This window comes from Artemia sp. Qi Xiang Cuo, chromosome 3 (assembly GCF_049724085.1).
Source record: "Artemia sp. Qi Xiang Cuo chromosome 3, ASM4972408v1, whole genome shotgun sequence".
Taxonomy (NCBI): domain Eukaryota; kingdom Metazoa; phylum Arthropoda; class Branchiopoda; order Anostraca; family Artemiidae; genus Artemia; species Artemia sp. Qi Xiang Cuo.
In genome coordinates this window covers 81,757,003-81,776,078 of record NC_142796.1, presented here as the reverse complement: position 1 = coordinate 81,776,078, position 19,076 = coordinate 81,757,003, and the positions used below count along the sequence as shown (strand labels likewise).

Genomic DNA, 19,076 nt, shown 5'->3' with positions numbered 1-19,076 from the left:
ATAATGGCGTCAATTCAAGAAAATCTAAGGGAGCAAAGAGTTTTTTTTGGAAATCTGTGGGGGGGATTTGTAATTTTTTTCAATTTTATAATGAAAATATCAGAAACTTATTAAAGAACAATTAGTGAATAAACAAAGAAGTTGCGAACTACCGCCCATGGTAGAGACGGGTTACAGCCCTTAGTAGAAACGCCTTCTAGGTTACAGCAGTAGCTGCAACTTCTTAAAGAATAACTAGTGATTAAATAAAGAACTAGCGAACTACAACCCATACTACAAAGGTCTTCTAGGTTACAGCAGTAGCTGCAACTTATTAAAGAATATCTAGTGAATAAATAAAGAACTAGCAAACTACAGCCCATAGTAGAGATGGGCTACAGCCTATAGTAGAAATACCTTCTAGATTACAGCAGTAGCTGCAACTTATTAAAACAACTAGTGATTAAATAGAGAACTAGCGAACAACAGGCTCTAGTAGAAAGGTCTTTTAGGTTACAGCAGTAGCTGCGACTTATTAAAGAATAACAAACAAACACACTTAGAAACAACAGGGAATCTTTTTTCTTTTCTTTTTTAAGACAGTGGAATTCAATTCAGTGGATATTTCCACCCTATGTCCAAGGGCTTCAGCACAACACTAACAAATATATATATATATATATATATATAAAGCTTACATTAAAATGCGAACTTCAAAACTAAAATGTGTTTAAAAAAACTAACAGCCCTAGCATCATTACTTTAACAAAGTTCAATCAGTACAATGGAGTTCTGAGTCCTGGTTGAACTTCGTTGAAATAATGATGCTAGGGCTGTTTTAAAAGGTGATTAAACACATTTTTAGTTTTGAAGTTCGCATTTTAATGTAATTTTTCTTATATATATTTTTTTGTTGGTGTTGTGCTGAAGACGGCTCTTGGACATAGGGTCGAAATATCCACTGAAAATTGAATTACACTGTCTTGAGAAAAATTTTCCCTATTGTTTTTAAGTTGAGTTTGTTTGTTATGGAAAGGCAGTGTGGTCTTCGTCGCTATTTGCTAGTGAATAAATAAAGAACTAGCGAACTACAGCCCATAGTTGAGATGGGCTACAGCCCATAGTAGATGGGCTACAGCCCATAGTAGAAAGGCTGTCTAGGTTGCAGAACGAAATGTCGCACAAAAAATCCACGGTAAGAAGACAAAGCAGAATTACAATGAACTGAAGGACAGTGGTAGTTTAAAGGAAGGAGGAGTGAATTCATGCCAGAATTACTTAATTCAATTGCAATTTTTGACTTTTCACCCTAGAATGAAGAAACGTGTTAACTAACGGCTGCAAAGACACACAGGAGGGAGAAAATGAATTCACGCCTGAATTTCTCCACTCTAAAACAGCATTAAGTTATTTTAGCATCTCTGTGAATGATAAGCAGGAAAGAGGAATTGAATCCATCGCAGAATTTCTTAGTTCAACTGAAATTGCTGATTCACGACTCTATGAATTAAAACTAAAGAATAATATGATTATAACGTTATTGCATAATTTAGATATTTCAGATATTACAATAGAATAAAGAACGTGTTATTTTAGCGTATGTAAAGGATAAGCAGAAAGGAGGAATTGAATTTACACCAGTTTCTTAATTCAACCGAAATTGCTAATTTTCACCTTATGACTTGAAACTAAAGAATAAAGCAATACCTATGCCAATGCATAATTTAGACATTTCAGAAGGCATAGGCAATGGAATATTCCTGGTTGTCACTGAATTATGCAACAACATAATTAAAGCAAAAATATAACCCCTGGGGAAAAGCTGGGAAGGAAGTTCTTTCGGCATCTATAACGTCATACGAGATTTTACACATACACTTGAATGAATCCGAACAGCTAAAGCAAAGAGCATGGGAAAATATATGAGGTAATGATGAACAAAAACTGCGGGTAGAAAGCATGCGAGTATAAGCATTACAACAAAACCATATGAAAATAATGGACAAATAAATCTGCGGTTAGAAGATAAGCAGTAGAGATGATCACATCGAATCATAAATGAAATCTGCGGTTAGAAGAGATGCAACAGTGAGAATCACAACGAGTCCCAAGAGAAAACAAATCCTATAAAATGGATAATTCTTTGATGCATTAACAGGAAGGAGGAATTGAATTAACGCCAGAATTTCTTAATTCAATTGAAATTGCTGATTTAGCACCTTATGACTTAAAACTAAAGAATAATGTGATGATTATGCAAATGCGTAATTAGATAATCAAATATATACAAGCCTACCGCGTGCCGAGTACCAGGGCCCAGGTAAAGCACGGGCTCCCGTGCTTTACTCTGTACAATTAAGAACTCTGTACAGAGTTCTTTGCCAAGTCTGAAAAATCACAAAAAAAAATTCAATTAAACCAATTGCTGTTGATTAAACATCTAGAGATAAAAGTAAAAAGAAAGAGAAGAGATTGTGGCACGAGTCCAAACAATTTAAGTAATCATTTCCTTTAGAAACTTCTACGTCTTTCTACAGATAATTCCAGTATCTGCGTCAATGCATCTTGGCTGAAAAATAATGTATAAAATGGAGTTTTTATTCCATTTCCCCAAGCTGTCGGCAAGTGATCAGCAAAAAAAAAATCATTTAGTGGTAGTGTTTGGGTTTTCAGAAGAAGGTAGAGAATAATCAGATACGTTCATACATGTTTAGGAAATAATGAAGTGTTCTTGCAATAATTACAATTGGATAAAGTTTGCAAGTCCTGGGCTAAAAACTCAAACTTTAAAGGGGGCAGGGCATTTGCCATACAGGGTTGCCACCTGTAGCACGAAAGTGCTATTTTAGCACAATTTCATTATATGTAGCACTGTAGCACGTGATCAGGATTGCCACGTGTAGCACGACAGTGCTATTTTAGCACTATTACAGCAAATTTGTTTACTGTTGCACCGAAAATCGCTGTGTAGGACACAAATTTGGGCAATTGTAGACACTTTAGGAGCTAACCGCAGTGGCAACGCTGTTGTAATCCCTTCCTGATTTTGTTGGTCCCCTCTCTCAATTTTGAAAAATTGTTTTTTTTTGGTATTGTAATTGAAAATATCCTTCTTGGCATTGTCACTGGATAAAAATCATTACCACCCCCCTAGATTTGAAAAATAAGGGCCGGTTTTTACTCGTCTATGTGCTAAGATCTTACATCTTTTGACAAAGAACGCTTAAAAGTGACATCTTATGGCGTTCTTTTGCAAACGTCTTTCATCATTCTGCTCTTATCAGCGGTCTGAGAACAATGATGAGTATATCATCAAAGTTCTCTCATCATTGTTCTATATGGTAAAAGATGGCGTCCTTCCCACTTTTTGCTAACATCAGTGAGCTGTAAGATCTTAGAACAGAGATGAGTTAAAAGAACGGATATCTTTGCAGAAACATGTGATATCTTAGATGTAAGATCTTAGTGCAAAAGAACGGGCCTATACATTTTGTCCCTCGCCAAAATTGTTGTGAATCAGTGCTACAACATCCTTGAATACTTTACAGAAGTCAGGGGAATATACGAATGCACCTAAAAATTCCTGGACAGTGTTATGATATTCACAAAATGAAGATCAAACCTCTTGTTCCATAGAGCTTATCGGAATTACTTTTAGTGTGTATGTCACTAGATCTGGCCAGTGATTGGTTGAAAATGATGACTCGCAATCACTTTCAACCAGAAGTCTTTTCTGATAACAAACCTGTAAAAATTAATTAAAATAAGCTCTGTTACAGACGAGTAAAATCAGGTGAGTCAATATGAACGTGAAAATCTAAAAATATTTATCCGATATAAGGCCCTTTCTTATTACGAAACCCTTATTCCAGTTAAATCCTCACTTCGTATGTTTTCTTAGGGAATGGTTCCTTCCCGATCCATTATTAAATAAAAAAAACAAGTTTTTTAAACTGAAAGTAAGGAGCGACATTAAAACTTAAAACGAACAGAAATTATTCCGTATATGAAAAGGGCTGTCCCCTCCTCAGCGCAACGCTCTTTACGCTAAAGTTTTTTATTGTAAAAAAAAATAGAGCTGTGAGAAAGTCAAACTTTAGCGTAAAGAGCGAGGCGCTGTGGAAGGGACAGCCCCTTTCATATACGGAATAATTTCTGTTCTTTTTAGTTTTAATGTCGCTCCTTACTTTCAGCTTAAAAAACTTGTTTTTTTTTTATTTAATTTCTGATCGTCTTTAGTTAATGCAGCTTTTATTTTGGCTCACTGTCATTGAATAAGTAAACAAAACTTGCAAAAAAAATTTACTTTTCTTTTGCTAAATGGCTGTCTCTAAATTTGGTTCTGACGTAATTTACAAATTAACTTACGTAACGAACTTCTATATTCGTATATTTTTTTTCTGGCAAAAAATACAAAGTTGCAGATTTTTGCAGATATGAGCTTGAAACCTATGTTATAGGGTTTTCTGATACGCTGAATCTGACGGTGTGATTTTCATTAAAATTCTTTCACTTGTAGGGGATATTTCCCCCCTCTTTAAAAAATCGAGTAAATTTTCTCAGGCTCGTAGCCTTTGATGAGTAATGCTAAACTTAATAAAATTGATATATTTGGAATCAGCATTATAGGCCCATTCTTTTGATACATTTATTGACATCAAAATTCCGTTTTTAAAAGTTTCGATTACTATTGAGCCGTATCGCTTGTTTTTTTTTTTTTTTTTTTTTTTACGTATATGTTATTACGTATATGAGAGAATTCTCCCCTTAGTAAATACCACCCTCTTTACGTTAAAAGTTAAAATTTTGTTTAATTCAAAAACACCTGAATCACAAAGGCCGTTTAATCACAATAGATAGCTCTTTTGAAAGCACTAAAAAAAACTGTAGCGCAAAGAGCGAGGTATTGACTTGGGGGCAAACCCCCTCATATACGTGATAATTTCTGTTCGTTTTAAGTTCTAATGTTGCTTCTTACTTTCAGTTGAAAAAACTTGTTTTGTTTTTTTTTAATTTAATTTCTGATCGTTTTTTAAATAATGCTTGCAAATCCGGCGCCCCATTCATAGAAATGTCCCTCACCCCAAAGAAACATCCTCCACGGAAATATTCTCCCGAGTAACCCCCTCCTACAGCCCCCCCCCCCAACCAGAAAAAAATCCTTCCTGAAAATGTCTGTATATTTCCCAATAACCGATACAATATGTAAGCAATGGGCAAAGTTCGTAACTTAAAACCCTTCCCCTGGGAACTGTGGGGGATTAAGTCATCCTAAAAGACATATTTATTAGATTTTCGCCTATTCTGAACAAAATGGTTAAATTCAAATTTTGATTAGGTGACTTAGGGAAAAAAATGAGCGTGGGAGGGGGCCTAGTTGCCCTCCATTTTTTTGGTCACTTGAAAAGGGCACTAGAACTTATAATTTTCGTTTCAATGAGCCCTCCTACGATATTCTAGGACCACTGGGTCAATACGATTACCCCTGGGGAAAAGAAAAAAAACAAATAAACACGCATCCCTGATCTTTCTTCTGGCAAAAAATGGAAAATTTAACATTTTGGTAGGTAGGAGCTTGAAACCTCTAAAGTAGGGTTCTCTCATACGCTGAATATGATGGTGGGATTTTCATTAAGGTTCTATAAATTTTAGGGGTTTTTCCCCTTTTTTCAAAAATAAGCCAAATTTCCTCAGGCACGTAACTTTTGATGGGTAAGATTAAACTTGATGAAACTTATATATTTTAAATCACAATTAAAATCTGATTCTTTTGATGAATCTATTGGTATCAAAATTCCATTTTTTAGACTTTCGGTTACCATTGAACTGGGTCGCTCCTTACTTACAGTTCGTTACCACGAACTATTTGAAAGTTATAGAATGCTAAGAATATGCTACTATACCAAGCAAACAGTGTGTAGTAAGCCCAGTGAGCTAAACATGTCAATATTCCGAAGAAAAATAGTAAGAGAAACCGAAAAATTATACTCAAAGTGGAATTCACCAAAATAAATTATACTGCAGATATTTTTTATGCCCGTGCCACACCATAGTCACATCTATCGATAAAGAAAGCCAAATATCATGAATGACATGGCAGTTTTCTTGATTTTAGCGTCACACTTGTATTTAAAAAGCAAAAATTTGAAATTGCAAGAAATTAGTTTAAAGAGTTTGCACCAACAGTAATTTGTGTCCAACTTTTCTCTACTAATATTAAGTCTTCTTAACTTTTGTCATATTCCTCTCCCAGATAGAAAAACCGCTGTTCTAAGTTTCCATCTTTTCTAGTTTTAAAAATACTGCCTCAAAACCTTGACTCTGATTGGTCAGTCAAGAAATTTATGTTTGGAAATTGAACAATGTTCAACTCGTGAAATTACGAACGGCAAACGTAATTGGCGTTGTAGTCGCGCGTAATTTTGATTTTATCGACAAGTGTGACTATAATGTGGCACGGGCATTATAATGAGCAGTGCGTCCTCAGTACAAATGATAAAAAATAAGCAGAAATCATAAAATCCTTAAATCAGAGGGAAACAAGACTTGAATAAAACCAACAAGTACCGAAAATTAAAAAGGAAAATTAAAATCATAATAACTTTTTTTTAATGAATCAACACAGATCATATTATATTAAAATTAAAGTACAAGTTTTTCTTTTAATTCCACTAGATTCGTTTCCATTGGAAACGTTTACGGATTATTTTTCATTAGAATTTCAAACGCATTTTAGTTTGAATTCAATTTTGTTGTAGATGAAGCGCAATTCAGAGGTGCATAACAGTAGATATAAATAAACTTGACAGCTGAGGTTTTCAAGAATTAGACCCCCCCCCACCCCTATTAAAAATAATCGAACTGTCCTGATATCATTTCATTACCTCGCACAGTTTATATTTTTATTTACATACTCGTAAGACTTGTTCAAAGTCTAAGATTTAGACTCTAAATTATACAAATTAGAAACTTGAAATTTTCATCAAATAGTCCTGAATCCAGGGAAATATTACAAAACTAAAAATATCCATAAATTACATCAATGAAAGATTATGTTTCAGAAATTCTAACAAGAGTGGTGCTGTAAGAAAGGGCCACGTGGGAGGGCTCAATGCCCCAGCGTCAGCGTGATCAAAGCTAGGAATAGTCAGAGGCAGTGGTTTAACACTACCTAAGTGAACAGTCATATGCCCTCACTGTATTTTTTTTCCAGCCATATGGCACAGAATGGTTGGTCATAGAAACTTTAGAGGGAGCTCATTCCATTGGAAATTGAAAGTTTTAAGTGCCTTTTTAAGAGCCAGGGGTGATCAGAGAGCAACCAAAACCCCTTTCGTGCCCCTTTGTTGCTGTCCACCCCCTACCCATATCTCTCCAATATACACGATCAAAATGTTGAAATAGCCCTTTTACTCAAAATGATTGACAGGTCCCATAAATCAAACAGTTCGTGATAACGAACTGTAAGTAAGGAGTGACTCGGCTCAACAGTAGCCGAAACTCTAAAAAACAGAATTTTGATATCAATAGATACATCAAAAGAATTAGCGTATTAGCTGATTCCAAATACATAAGATTTATTTTAGTTTTATTTAAGTTTAGTTTTACCCATCAAAAGTTACAAGCCTAAGAAAAGTTACCACATTTTCTAAAAAGGGGAGAAACACCCAATGAAAGTCAAGGAATAAAAATCACACCATCAGATTCAGCGTGTTAGAAACCCCTGATGTAGAAGTTTCAAGCTTCTATGTGCAACAAATGTGGAACTTCGATTATTCTTTTTTTTTGCCAGAATAAAGATCACTTAGGCTTGTTTATTTCTTTTTTGTCTTTTTTTCATGGTTGATCGTATCAAAATAATGGTCCTAGAAGATCGGAAGAGGGTGCATTCAAACGAAAATTAAAGGTTCTAATGCCCTTTTTAAGTGACCAAAAACATTGATGGGCAACTAGCCCCCCTCCTACGGCCCTTTTTCCCCAGTCATCCGATCAAAATTTTTAGATAGTCATTTTGTTCGGCATAGTTGAAAGATCCAATAACTATACCTTTAGGGGTGACATGATCCCCCATAGCCCGTGGGGAGAGGCTTTTAAGTTATAAAATTTGCCCACTATTTACGTATAAAATGCGTTATAGGGAAGTATACAGGCATTTTTTTCGGGGAAAAGAGTAGCCTATATTTGGTGCTTGGGGTGGGTTTCCACAAAAAGAAAATTTTCGTGGGGAGGTAAATTTCCGGTGTTGAACTTTCCTGGGTAAATTTTACAGTGGTAAATTATGGCAGAATTTCTATACAAAATTCTTTTTATTTGTCTTACTTTCTCAAAAACTTTGCCAAATCAACTTTGCATGCCAAATCAACTTTGCATGTGGAGATTGTTCCGGGAAATTGTCCGAGGGCTATTTTCAGCGTGTTTGGATTTTTGGGTAAAAATTTCACAGAAGGGAGATTTCCAGAGTGATCATTAGAAATTAAAGTCTTTTAAATGAAAGTATGCTAACGAGAATATTTCCGGCTGAATCATCCGCAAGCAATTTTACAGGGGGGATTCAGTGAGGATGGAATTGTTCGGAGAGAATTTGAGGGGGGGGGGGGGTATTTTACGTGAGAGGAAAATTCCACGGAGGAGTTTTTCGTGCGGGGAGGGAATTTTCCATGCAGGATGAGCTAGATTTACCGGCATTATTTGAAAAATGATCAGAAATTAAATTTTAAAAACAAGTTTTTCAACTAAAAGTAAGTAATAATTTCTATTCCTTGTGAGTTCTAATGTTGTTCCTTACTTTAGGTTGAAAAACTTGTCTTTTTTTATTTTATTTAATAGGCCTCCAAAAACGACTTGACTACCGTAGCACCATAAATAACGCAAATCATCCATTTTTATGTATGGGTTTTAAAATGGAAAAGCGAGGTTGGTTTGATACTGGGTGTGAGATCGGCTTAAACTTTCTGGGATCATTATCTGGCCAAAAGGATTAAACAAATATCTGTGGGAGAGGAGGGTGATAAGGGGCCTACAAATTCACCAAAAAATGTTCGTCAGTATCAGCTTGAAACTTACAGCCATAAGTCCTTGGACCAAGAGGAGGCGAAGGTACAAAAATAATGGTTCAGGGGTATTGTCCTTTACCAAAAACAAAAATAATGGTTCAGGGGTATTGTCCTTTACCAAAAACAAAATAGGGCACAAAAAAGGCCAAAAAAGGCGAAATTCAGAAGATATTCAGAAGATGAAATTCAGAAGATGGGTCATTAATTAGCTCCCACTCCAGCAATTTTCGTTCGTCTACCATACCTAACTTTGAAGATAGCAACAAGCCCCTTATTGATATATTTACACTGATCTTTGATGGCCTAGGACAAACTAAAAATTGTCAAAGTAAAACAGTCAAAACGGATATTCACCTAAGTATTTATATGGGCATGAATGTTGGCTTCTACGAATTTACATAGTTGGTTTAGTAAGCCAATTGAACGTTGGCTTACTAAATTACATAGTTAACACCTTCCCTCATGGGAAGGTGTTAATTATATTCATCAGTTTGGTGACAATGACTATTTCTAAGGATGCATTCCAAAAGTCAATTATCATAAGCCATATTCTTACCATTATCTTAAAATGACTGGTGACCACAAGTTTTAACTCTTACATGCTCATAATAAGCAATGTGCTGCACAAGTTCCGCACTTATTTGAGAAAACCAGTGCTTGGTTCATTTTGGGGTTCCATTAACCATCAACACAACCCAAAGTTTTTTCAAAATATTTCTTTTCTCTTGAGTTTGTTTGGCCTAGAATATATGCACAATAAATTGCAAGCTGATCAAAGACAAACTAGCTTTGGGATCTTTTGGACGTCAGATATCAATTCAAAATTACTTTTCCATAGCTTGTGTCTGCATTAAGGTCCCTTTGTAATGCCCTGTAAGCAAGGGCGTATCCAGAATTTTGTTCAGGGGGTAAACAAAAACTGGACAAAAAGTTGCACAAAAACTTCATGGGGGATGTCGAACCGTACAAATCCCCCCTCACGTGATACAGAATTCTTTGGACCAGTTTCAGATATCTCATATGCCATAGTTACAACCCATTTTCCCAATCTTTTGTTTTTATTGAAGTTTGCCTAGCCTTGTCTACATGTCCTGTAAGTCACAAACCTATTAGAGACAAAACAAATTTTAGGCCAATTTTTAAACATAACAAACCAAAGCAGCCAAAATTCAGTTTAAATTTGTTTTCACCATAAGAGTTGACCCAGCCATTAACTATATTAAATAAAGAAAAACAAGTTTTTTCAATCGAAAGTAAGGAGCAACATTAAAACTTAAAACGAACAGAAATTATTATGTATATGAATGCGATTGCCCCTCCTCAACACCTCGCTCTTGACGCTAAAGTTTTTAGTACTTTTAAAAAAGCCTCTTATTGTTCTAAATATACAACCATTGTGTTTCAGGAGTCATTCTTATAGAATTGGGACAAAATTCAAATTTTAGCATAGAGAGTGAGGTCTTGAGGAGGGGACAATCCCCTTCATATGCATTATATTTTCTGTTTGTTTTAGCTTTTAATGTTGCTCCTTACTTTCAATTGAAAAAACTTGTTTTTCTTTATTTAACTTCTGATCGTTTTTTAAATAATGTCAGGAAATCTGGCCCCACCTCCACGGAGAAATCTCCCTTTCCACGGAAATGTCCTCTAGGCAATTTAATCCTGGTGAATATTTTCTCCTGGCAATTACCCTCAACAACTCCACGCGTAAAATTGAGACGTAAAAGAGAAAGCAAGAAATATTTTGTTTAGAAATTCTGGCAAATTCCACAAGTGTACAATTTCCCCTGACAAGTTCACACCCTGGAAACTTCCCTCTCCACAGAAAATTGACCCAAGGAAAAACCCCCATTTTTGCAGATAGGAGCTTCAAACCTCTGCAAAAGGGTTTTCTGACTCACTGGATCTGATGGTACGATTTTCATTTAAGATTCTATGACTTTTAGGGGGTGTTTCAATCTTTTTTCGAAAATCAAGTAAATTTTCTCAGGTGTCGTAGATTAAATATGTAAGACTAAACCTAATGAGACTTATATATTTGAAATCAGCATAATAAGCTGATTATTTTGCTGTATCTGTTGATATCAAAATTTCAGGTTTTAGAATCTTGGTTAGTATTGAGCTGGGTCACTCCTTACTTACAGTTCGTTAATATGAACTGTTTGATATGATTGGAGAGATAGAATACAAGGCCTCTTTTTTATATATTTCAAATCTTTTATGCTTTTGGTCCGGGATGATCAAAAACATTCAAAGTCAAGTAACTAGGACGAAAAGTAATATTAAAGGTCCTAACTGATTAAGAAAAAAATACCCATGTCTATTTCCAGGCAAAGGAAACTCTCCAGGTTTTTTTTTAGCATAAGGGTTCCCACCCATAAGGATTTATTTTAAAATTTAAAAAACTGTTCCAACAAATGTTAAATAAAAAAAAACATGATTTTTCTACTGAAAGCAAAGAGCAACATTAAAGCTTAAAACAAACAGCAATTATTCTGCATATCAGGGTGACTGCCCCCTCCTTGATACCTGCTCTTTAGGCTAAAGATTAAACTTTTGTCTCAATTCTTTAGGAACGATTACAGAAACACAAGGACCTCAAGGGTGGGAGTACCTCAAGGGGAGGGGGGAGTAATAAGCCCACTCCTCTTTCTTATTTATAGCAGTGATATTAGTTTTGAACATGTTCTGGGATGCAATCTGTATTTGTATGCCAATAATATTGCACTTGTTGCAACATCAAGAGATAAGCATGTCCTGCAAGCTGCTGTCCAGAAAGGTATTGATTATCTCAGTGTATGGGCAAGTGTCAACAACATGGAATTCTTTCCAGCTAAGTCAGCAGTGATCCTCTTCACAAGGACAAAGACTCGTTCAATACCAAGGCTTTCAATCAATGGCACCACTGTCCCAACAGTTGAAAAGTTCTGCTACCTTGGGTTGGTTTTTGACAATTCACTCTAATGGACTCAACATGTGAATTATTTAATTGGAAACCTCAAGAGCAGAGCCAACTTTGTCAATGCTATTTGCTTATCTAAGAGAGGAGCCCCTTTCTCTGTTGCCACCCAGCTTGTGAGAGCAGTTGTAATAAGCAGATGGATTATGGCTGCCTCCTATACAGAGAAGCACCTGCCCAACTACTGAAAAAAACTGGATACAGCCCTGCATTGTATACTGAGGAAAATTCTTGGATGCCTAAAATCAACCCTCCTACCTGCAATATACTGTGAACTAGGACTGACAACATTAGAAACTAGAATGAAGAAATTAGAAGCACAATATTTTACATGGAAGATGTTGATCCCAAATGACATTATCTACAAAGAACTTATTGAAACATATGATCAGAACCAAAGATTCCAACCAAAATCAACTCCACCATACTGTCAAATGGTGAAACACATATCTGAAACACCTGCTCCTATCCCAACTCCTGATGTTATTGATGAGGTAGGTTCAGCTTCTAGTACATGTATAAAGTCAAATATAGCACTACCCCCATTCTCAAGGGGTAACCCAGAGGAACCACCAGAGATGGCAAGGTGGCATGAATGGGTAGACCAGCAGACACAGACTGGACATAGAATGGTATTCACTGATGGATCATGCTTTGCCACTGGGGGTGAGGTTGTGGTCCTTGGGCTTAGTCATGCACTGTCTTTTAAAGTAACAGAGAAGTTGTCAATCTTTTCACTTCAGTTGTATGCACTATTGAAAGCGTTTGAATTTATTGCAAGTGCTTTGCCAGTAGTAAGTATTTGATATGTAATGACTCACTTTCAGTACTGAATTATTTGATGTATGGTCATAGGCCAGCAAGAAAATCAGCTCTGCTTTTAGAAAAGATACTACCAAAACTGAAAACAGCCAAGTATGAGATTGTAGCAACATGTGTACCAGGACATGTTGGAATTAGTGGAAATGAGCAGGCAGATAAGCTGGCAAAATGGGGTGCTAGGTATGGGGAGAATTTAGTATGTCAGTATTCAGTGAATGTTTTTTTATGTTATTATGGTAAGTTGCTAAAAGAGAAGGAAAAAGAGGATTTTGGTCAAAGGTCTCAGAACCAGATCCTTGATGTGTATGATTATGGTACCCCACCTCCTGATCTATGTCACCCAGTCAGACAACTGGCTATCAGTATGTTCGGGCTCAGAACAGGCCATGCTCAAATTAGGAGTGTATTATTTAAATGGAAGTCAGTAGATTCTCCATTATGTGAGGTCTGCAATGTAGAAGAGGATCTTAGGCATATTTTAATGTATTGTAAAAAGTATGAGACACAGAGATTGCCACTGAAAAAAGCTTGCCTAAAGTATTTTGGTGCATTCACACTCAGAAGTATCCTGGGCCATGCACAGGCACCACCATGAGCTAGGAAAAAATCTATGGAAGTATTAGGCCGTTTTATTGTAGATACTAAGCTACACCTAGTGCTGTAATTTGTATTAATAATTGTATATATTAATATTATTGCACATTATTTTAATATTGTGCATGTAAATTAGTGATATGTATATGCATGAGTATTTGTCTATATTGCAAGCCAAGCTCATCAGTTTAAATTGCCATATCAGCCAGTTGTGTTTGAAATGTAAATATGGAGGCTCAAATGTGACACCATTGGACAGTGTTGAATATAGCTTGACATTGATTTAATGGTTTTTGCCTTGAGATTCTTCAAAACCCCTCCCTAACCACAGTGAAAAAAGCCAGAAGGCTTTTTAAATTATTTGACCCTCGGTCATGACAGAACAACAGCTGGACAGCTGAATTTTGACATGGAATACCTTTCATCCCTAAAGGCTCTGATGAAATCATGGAGACGTGCACAATGGGCAGCCTGCCCAGAAGTGTATCAAAGAAACAACAACAACACAAGGACCATGTAAATAGTATCAGAACATTTTGAAGTTCTTAAAAAACTTTAGTGTGAAGTCAGAGATATTGAGGAGGGGGCACCCCCCCCCATATACGGAGTAGTTTCTGTTAGCAATGTTGCTCTTTACTTTCAGCAGAAAAAAAACTTTTTAAATTAAATAACTTTTATTAAATATTTGCAGCATTAGTATTTTTTTTTATTATTTAAAACTAATCCATAATCTAATGGGTCAAGGGAACCCTTATGCACAGAACAAACAAAGTAATTTCTTTGCCTGAAATTTCTATTTCAGGTAGAATAGAAATTCCTTTATATAAAATTTCATATACAGAATAATTTCTGTTTGTTTTAAGTTTTAATGCTGTTCCTTACTTTCAGTAGAACAACTTGCTTTTTTATACTTAATTTCTTATCGTTTTTCAAATAATCCCAGGAAATCCACCCCTCCATGGAAAAAATATTCCCATGAAAAATCCCGCCATAGAAAGTTCTTCCACCTAAACTTCCGCTGGGAAATTACCCCATACAATTCCCTGCTTGCTGCAAATTCCCCCCACAAGATCACAAAATTTCCTGCTTACAATTTCATCTGAAAAATACTCCTTGGAATACTTTCATTTGAAGAGACTTGTTTTCATAGAAGTTATTAGCATAGATAGTTATTAAGGTCATGGGGGAATCACCTGTATGGAAAATATTTCCCTGAAATCCCCCCTAAATGGAAAGTTTCTCCCACAGAAAGTTTCCCCATGGAAAATTTCTCCTGGTGTTATTTCCCCCATTGGGAAATTGCTGTCCCATGTAAATATCCCCTAGAGAATTCCAACTTGCCTGAAAATTTCCCCCAGACAATTCCCCCAAAGCATCTTCACATGTAAAAAGGAGTCGCCAATGAGAAAGTAAGACAAATAAAACAAATTTCGGATGCAAATCCTTTTGCGTAAAATTTCTTGTAAAAAAGTTCACCCCCTGGAAACTTCCATCCCAATGGGAAACTGTCCCTGTAGTTAATCCATCCCCAGAGAATCTTTCCCTCCCAGAAAAGTATCAGTACACTTCCCTGTAACAAATTATATATGTAAGTGGGCAATTTCATAACTTGCAACCCTTTCTCCAGTGGTTCTGAGGGGTCATGTCATCTCCAAAGACAAAGCTATTGTATCTACAAACTATACTGATTACTGAAAAAAATGGCTATCTCAAAAATGGCTATCTCAAAAATGACATCAGATGACATTTGGGAAAAAGGGGCATGGGAGGCTAACTGCCCTCCAATATTTTGGTCACTTCTAGGACCATTTTTTTATACAAGTACCCCTGGGAAAAAAATGAACAAAAAAATATATATATAAACAGACACGCATCCATGATCTTTCTTCTGGCAAAAAAAAAATGCAAAATTCCACATTTTTGTAGATAGGATCTTGAAACCTCTGCCTGGTTCTACAATACACTGAATCTGATGATGTGATTTTCATTCAGATTCTTTGACTTTTAGAGGGTGTTTCCCCCATATTTCAAAAATCAGGCAAATTTTCTCACACTTGAAGTCTTTGACTGGTAACACTAAACTTAATGAATAATATATATCTTGAATCAGCATAATAAGCCAATTTGTTTTTATGACAATTGATATCAAAATTCTGTTTTTTAGAGTTTTGGTTACTATTGAGCTGTGTTGCTCCTTACTTACAGTTTATTACCACAAACTGTTTAATAAAGTTTAAAAGGAACCCTACATCATTCTCAAAATATTTTTATATAAATATTTGTATAAGTAAAAGTATAAAACAAGAGTTGAAGAAGGGATTAGTAACCAGCCTCTTATTTAATATTGCCTTGGGTAAAAAAAATTAGTAGTAACAAATTGTAAGCAGAGAGCAATCTTTGTCAATAAAAATCAAAACACCAAGAAACAAAGTTTCAAAAAGGGTTAGAAATTTTTGCAACTCAAAAAAGGTTGCAATTTTGATGCTAATTATGCAATAAAGTTATGAGAGCCCTAAACCTACTACCTGAAAAAACATGCCTGTGCAGGTGGTTGTTTTGAGCAAGTATTTGAAGGCTATCAAAAGAGCATTTCCTTACACAGTAGTTATAAGATCTAGTACCCTCTGAAGAGTCAGAACATACATTACACCACAGCAAAATGCCAATTTCTACAATTTTGTCACAAAAAACAGCATTTGTAGCCCAAATTGTACAAATATGGGGTATTTGTTTTGCCCCCATCCCCAGATTCCTACGCTCTTTTCTCCTAAACAAACATGCAGTTCATGTAAAATATTTGATGGTATAGATTGTTTATCCAATCAATTAATATTGCTATAGCTAACATGCATTGTGTTGCTGCACACTAGCTACTGAGGAGGCCAGGACACTGTTTTTTATGAGTTTCAGCCTAACATCTACAAAAATTGTCTTAGGGCCCAAATTCTCAAGCCTTGCTATTATTTTCAGGCAACAAAAAAGGGTCTATTACTTCCCATTCCAGTACAGAAATTACAAAGTCAAGCAGCAAATTTAACATGGAAGGTGAATAGATGACTTTTTTTTTTAATTGGAGGATTTCTTTTTGTCATATATTTTTGAATTAAAATTAATTTAAAAGTTTAAAGAGAATAAATAATTTATAATAAAATAAATAATTAAATTAGAATTAAAATTAACCAAATAACAGCTAATAGTAGGTTAGTTTAGTATTAAAGTACCATGTCGAAATTTCAACAGAAAATATATATGAGAATCCATAACTATACAGGGGAAGGTGAACACCCTACTTGATTCCTTCATTTATACTATTTCTAAACATAATTACCAGTTCACTTGTAAACACAGTCCCCTCCTCCTCAAATGATCCTGTAAATGTACAAAGTCTTACTTTGTAATTTGCATGATATTTTTAATGATCAACTTTGTATTTTTCCTTTCATTGTACATTCTTAAATCATCTCAAATAACAGTTTTTTCCTAAATTATCTACTTGAACAAAAATAGAGATATATTAAAGATTGAGAATGTTATCAGCTTAAAAAAGGAGATAGAGTATAACATATGTTTGATTAGATTGATGTAATGGCAAATTATATTATTAGGGCTAGATATGGAACCATTAGGAAGGGGAGGGTACATTTGCAAAAAAAAATTGTTAGTATATTTGTAAAGAGCATTAAAAAGGAATCAAGTAGTATGTTCACCTTGTCCCTATATCAGTTATAGAATCTTGTATTAAACCCTTGAAACTACTGAAAATAAAAGTGTTCAATAAGTTATTTCAAGATGACATTAAAGTCACAAATTAGTTCTAATGCAGTGACTTCTCCTCAGAAATAAACACTATAAATATCTAAAAAAAGGCTTTAAAACATTCTAAAATAGGCTTCTTATATCATTCCTAAAAAAAGTGTCACTATACATTACCTTCTCTCCCCTGCCCCCATGTGCAGATGTAAAGTCCATATTATAAATTTTCTATAGTTTCTCTTTTGCATGTCTATTCTTTTGCCAAATATATTTAACAACAAAGAAGCAACACTGAAAAAAAAATTAAGAAACAAAAGTTACATGGGGAGTATATTTGAACATTGGGGGAAGGAAGATGTTTGTAAAGTAAATTGAAGAACTTTCAGGGATGATACAAGCATTCCTAATTTTTAAAGGTGTTTCCAGAATTTTACAGTATTTTCTTCTAGGGAGGAGTAACATTGCAATACCACCAGCAAAGTAACTAAAGAGACAAATGTTCATTGTGTTTTGACTTTGTAATGGTAATTCAAACAAAGCTTAATTTAGTCTCAAAATTTATTCATGGGAGTTTTTATTCTCTAAATTCAACTAGGCCTACATTTCAACCAGGAAGGTAGGCCTAGGCTATTAGAATTAGCATAAATAAAGGCATAGGCTAGGGTAGGTTATGAAAATAGAACTTTCAGGGATTGGTCTACAGGCTAAAGTATGTCCCGGGAAGGTATTTTGAAGTACCCCTTCTCTCTCTAGAGGGTCCTGAAATTTTCCTACATGACAGATCTAGGCCTATACCTATTGAAATTTTGACAAAACAACATTTCAGTTTAATTTTCAGTTGTCAGGTTCTTTTTGTCTGGCTTTAGTTCTGAAAATGCAATTCCTGTTATTTGAGTAGAATTTTAAGCCATATCAATTTTTTTTCAAAATTTAAGGTATTTTTTAAACCTCATAGGCCTAAATTGAGATAGACAAACATTGTGAAGCTGAAAACATTTTTTTTGTACTTCATTTAAGCAGAATATCCATTTTGCTAGGTTTCACTTTTATATCACACAGATTTATAAAGGTTATCAAAAGTCAGGACCCTCTTGAGGGGGAAGAAGTGGAGGTAGGTATTTCAAAATAGCCTATATGAAATTTTGAAATTTTGAAAATTTCAAAATTTATGTCTTAGATTTTGAGAACCTTGATATGGCTAACAACACTAGGCAACTGAAATGTTAGGAAATTGCATTTTCAAACTAAAGCAAATGGAAACAAGATTGTGAACTTAACCAGAATATGAAAAGGGCAGACAAAGTAGCTTAATAATGCCTTCCCAGTGTATATTTTTGCCCCTGATTTCATTCCTAAAAATTTAGGCCTAATCCATCTGACTCAACTACTTCCCAAAATAGAAAAAAGCCCCTCAACTAGCCTAGAACTTTACCAAAAACTAAAATCAAGCAAAGAAAAGCAACATCAAATAAGAGCTTCCTTTTTTATGGTAGAAAGCAAAAGCCTGTCCCAATACAACAAAATCTTGTTACCTACGTCGAAAATTCTCTCTCTATGATGATCTTTATCAAAGAACATTTTCCTGTCTCTATCCACTTCGTCACGAAAATTTTTTATAATTTCATCACTAGATCTTCCATCAATACTATTCAGTCTATCTGAAAACCTGGACATATCAATCTTAAAACCTCTTATTTCTACAAATTTTAAGAAATAACTAAATTTCTCTAGAACCTTCAAGAATGATCAATATTTGTGAAGTAAAAATATAACATGTTGCAATATTGCTCTCTAGAAAACTTTATAACGTAGGTAGCGCTTAATATCTGCAAGTTGATTATCAGACAGTTGTGAGATCAATTATTTCTTATGAGCCACATCATAAATTACCGAATGCATGGGTGTCCGGGGCAACC

General features: G+C 35.0%; 1 protein-coding gene across 4 annotated transcripts in view; it reads right to left on the bottom strand.

Annotated features, from left to right (window-relative positions):
• LOC148954623 (uncharacterized) overlaps positions 1 to 18,893 on the bottom strand; it is a 48,064-nt gene extending 29,171 nt beyond the window's left edge. The window contains exon 1 of one of the 4 annotated variants that reach the window (XM_089086648.1): positions 18,697 to 18,893. In XM_089086648.1, coding sequence (XP_088942774.1) covers positions 18,697 to 18,834 — 138 coding nt within the window. In that variant the 5' untranslated portion in view covers positions 18,835 to 18,893. Of the gene's footprint in view, positions 1 to 3,601; positions 3,654 to 18,592; positions 18,647 to 18,692 lie in introns of those variants that run through there. The other 3 variants (XM_089086650.1, XM_089086651.1, XM_089086649.1) reach the window with 3 other exon arrangements.
• Between the last annotated feature and the right edge of the window lie 183 nt (positions 18,894 to 19,076).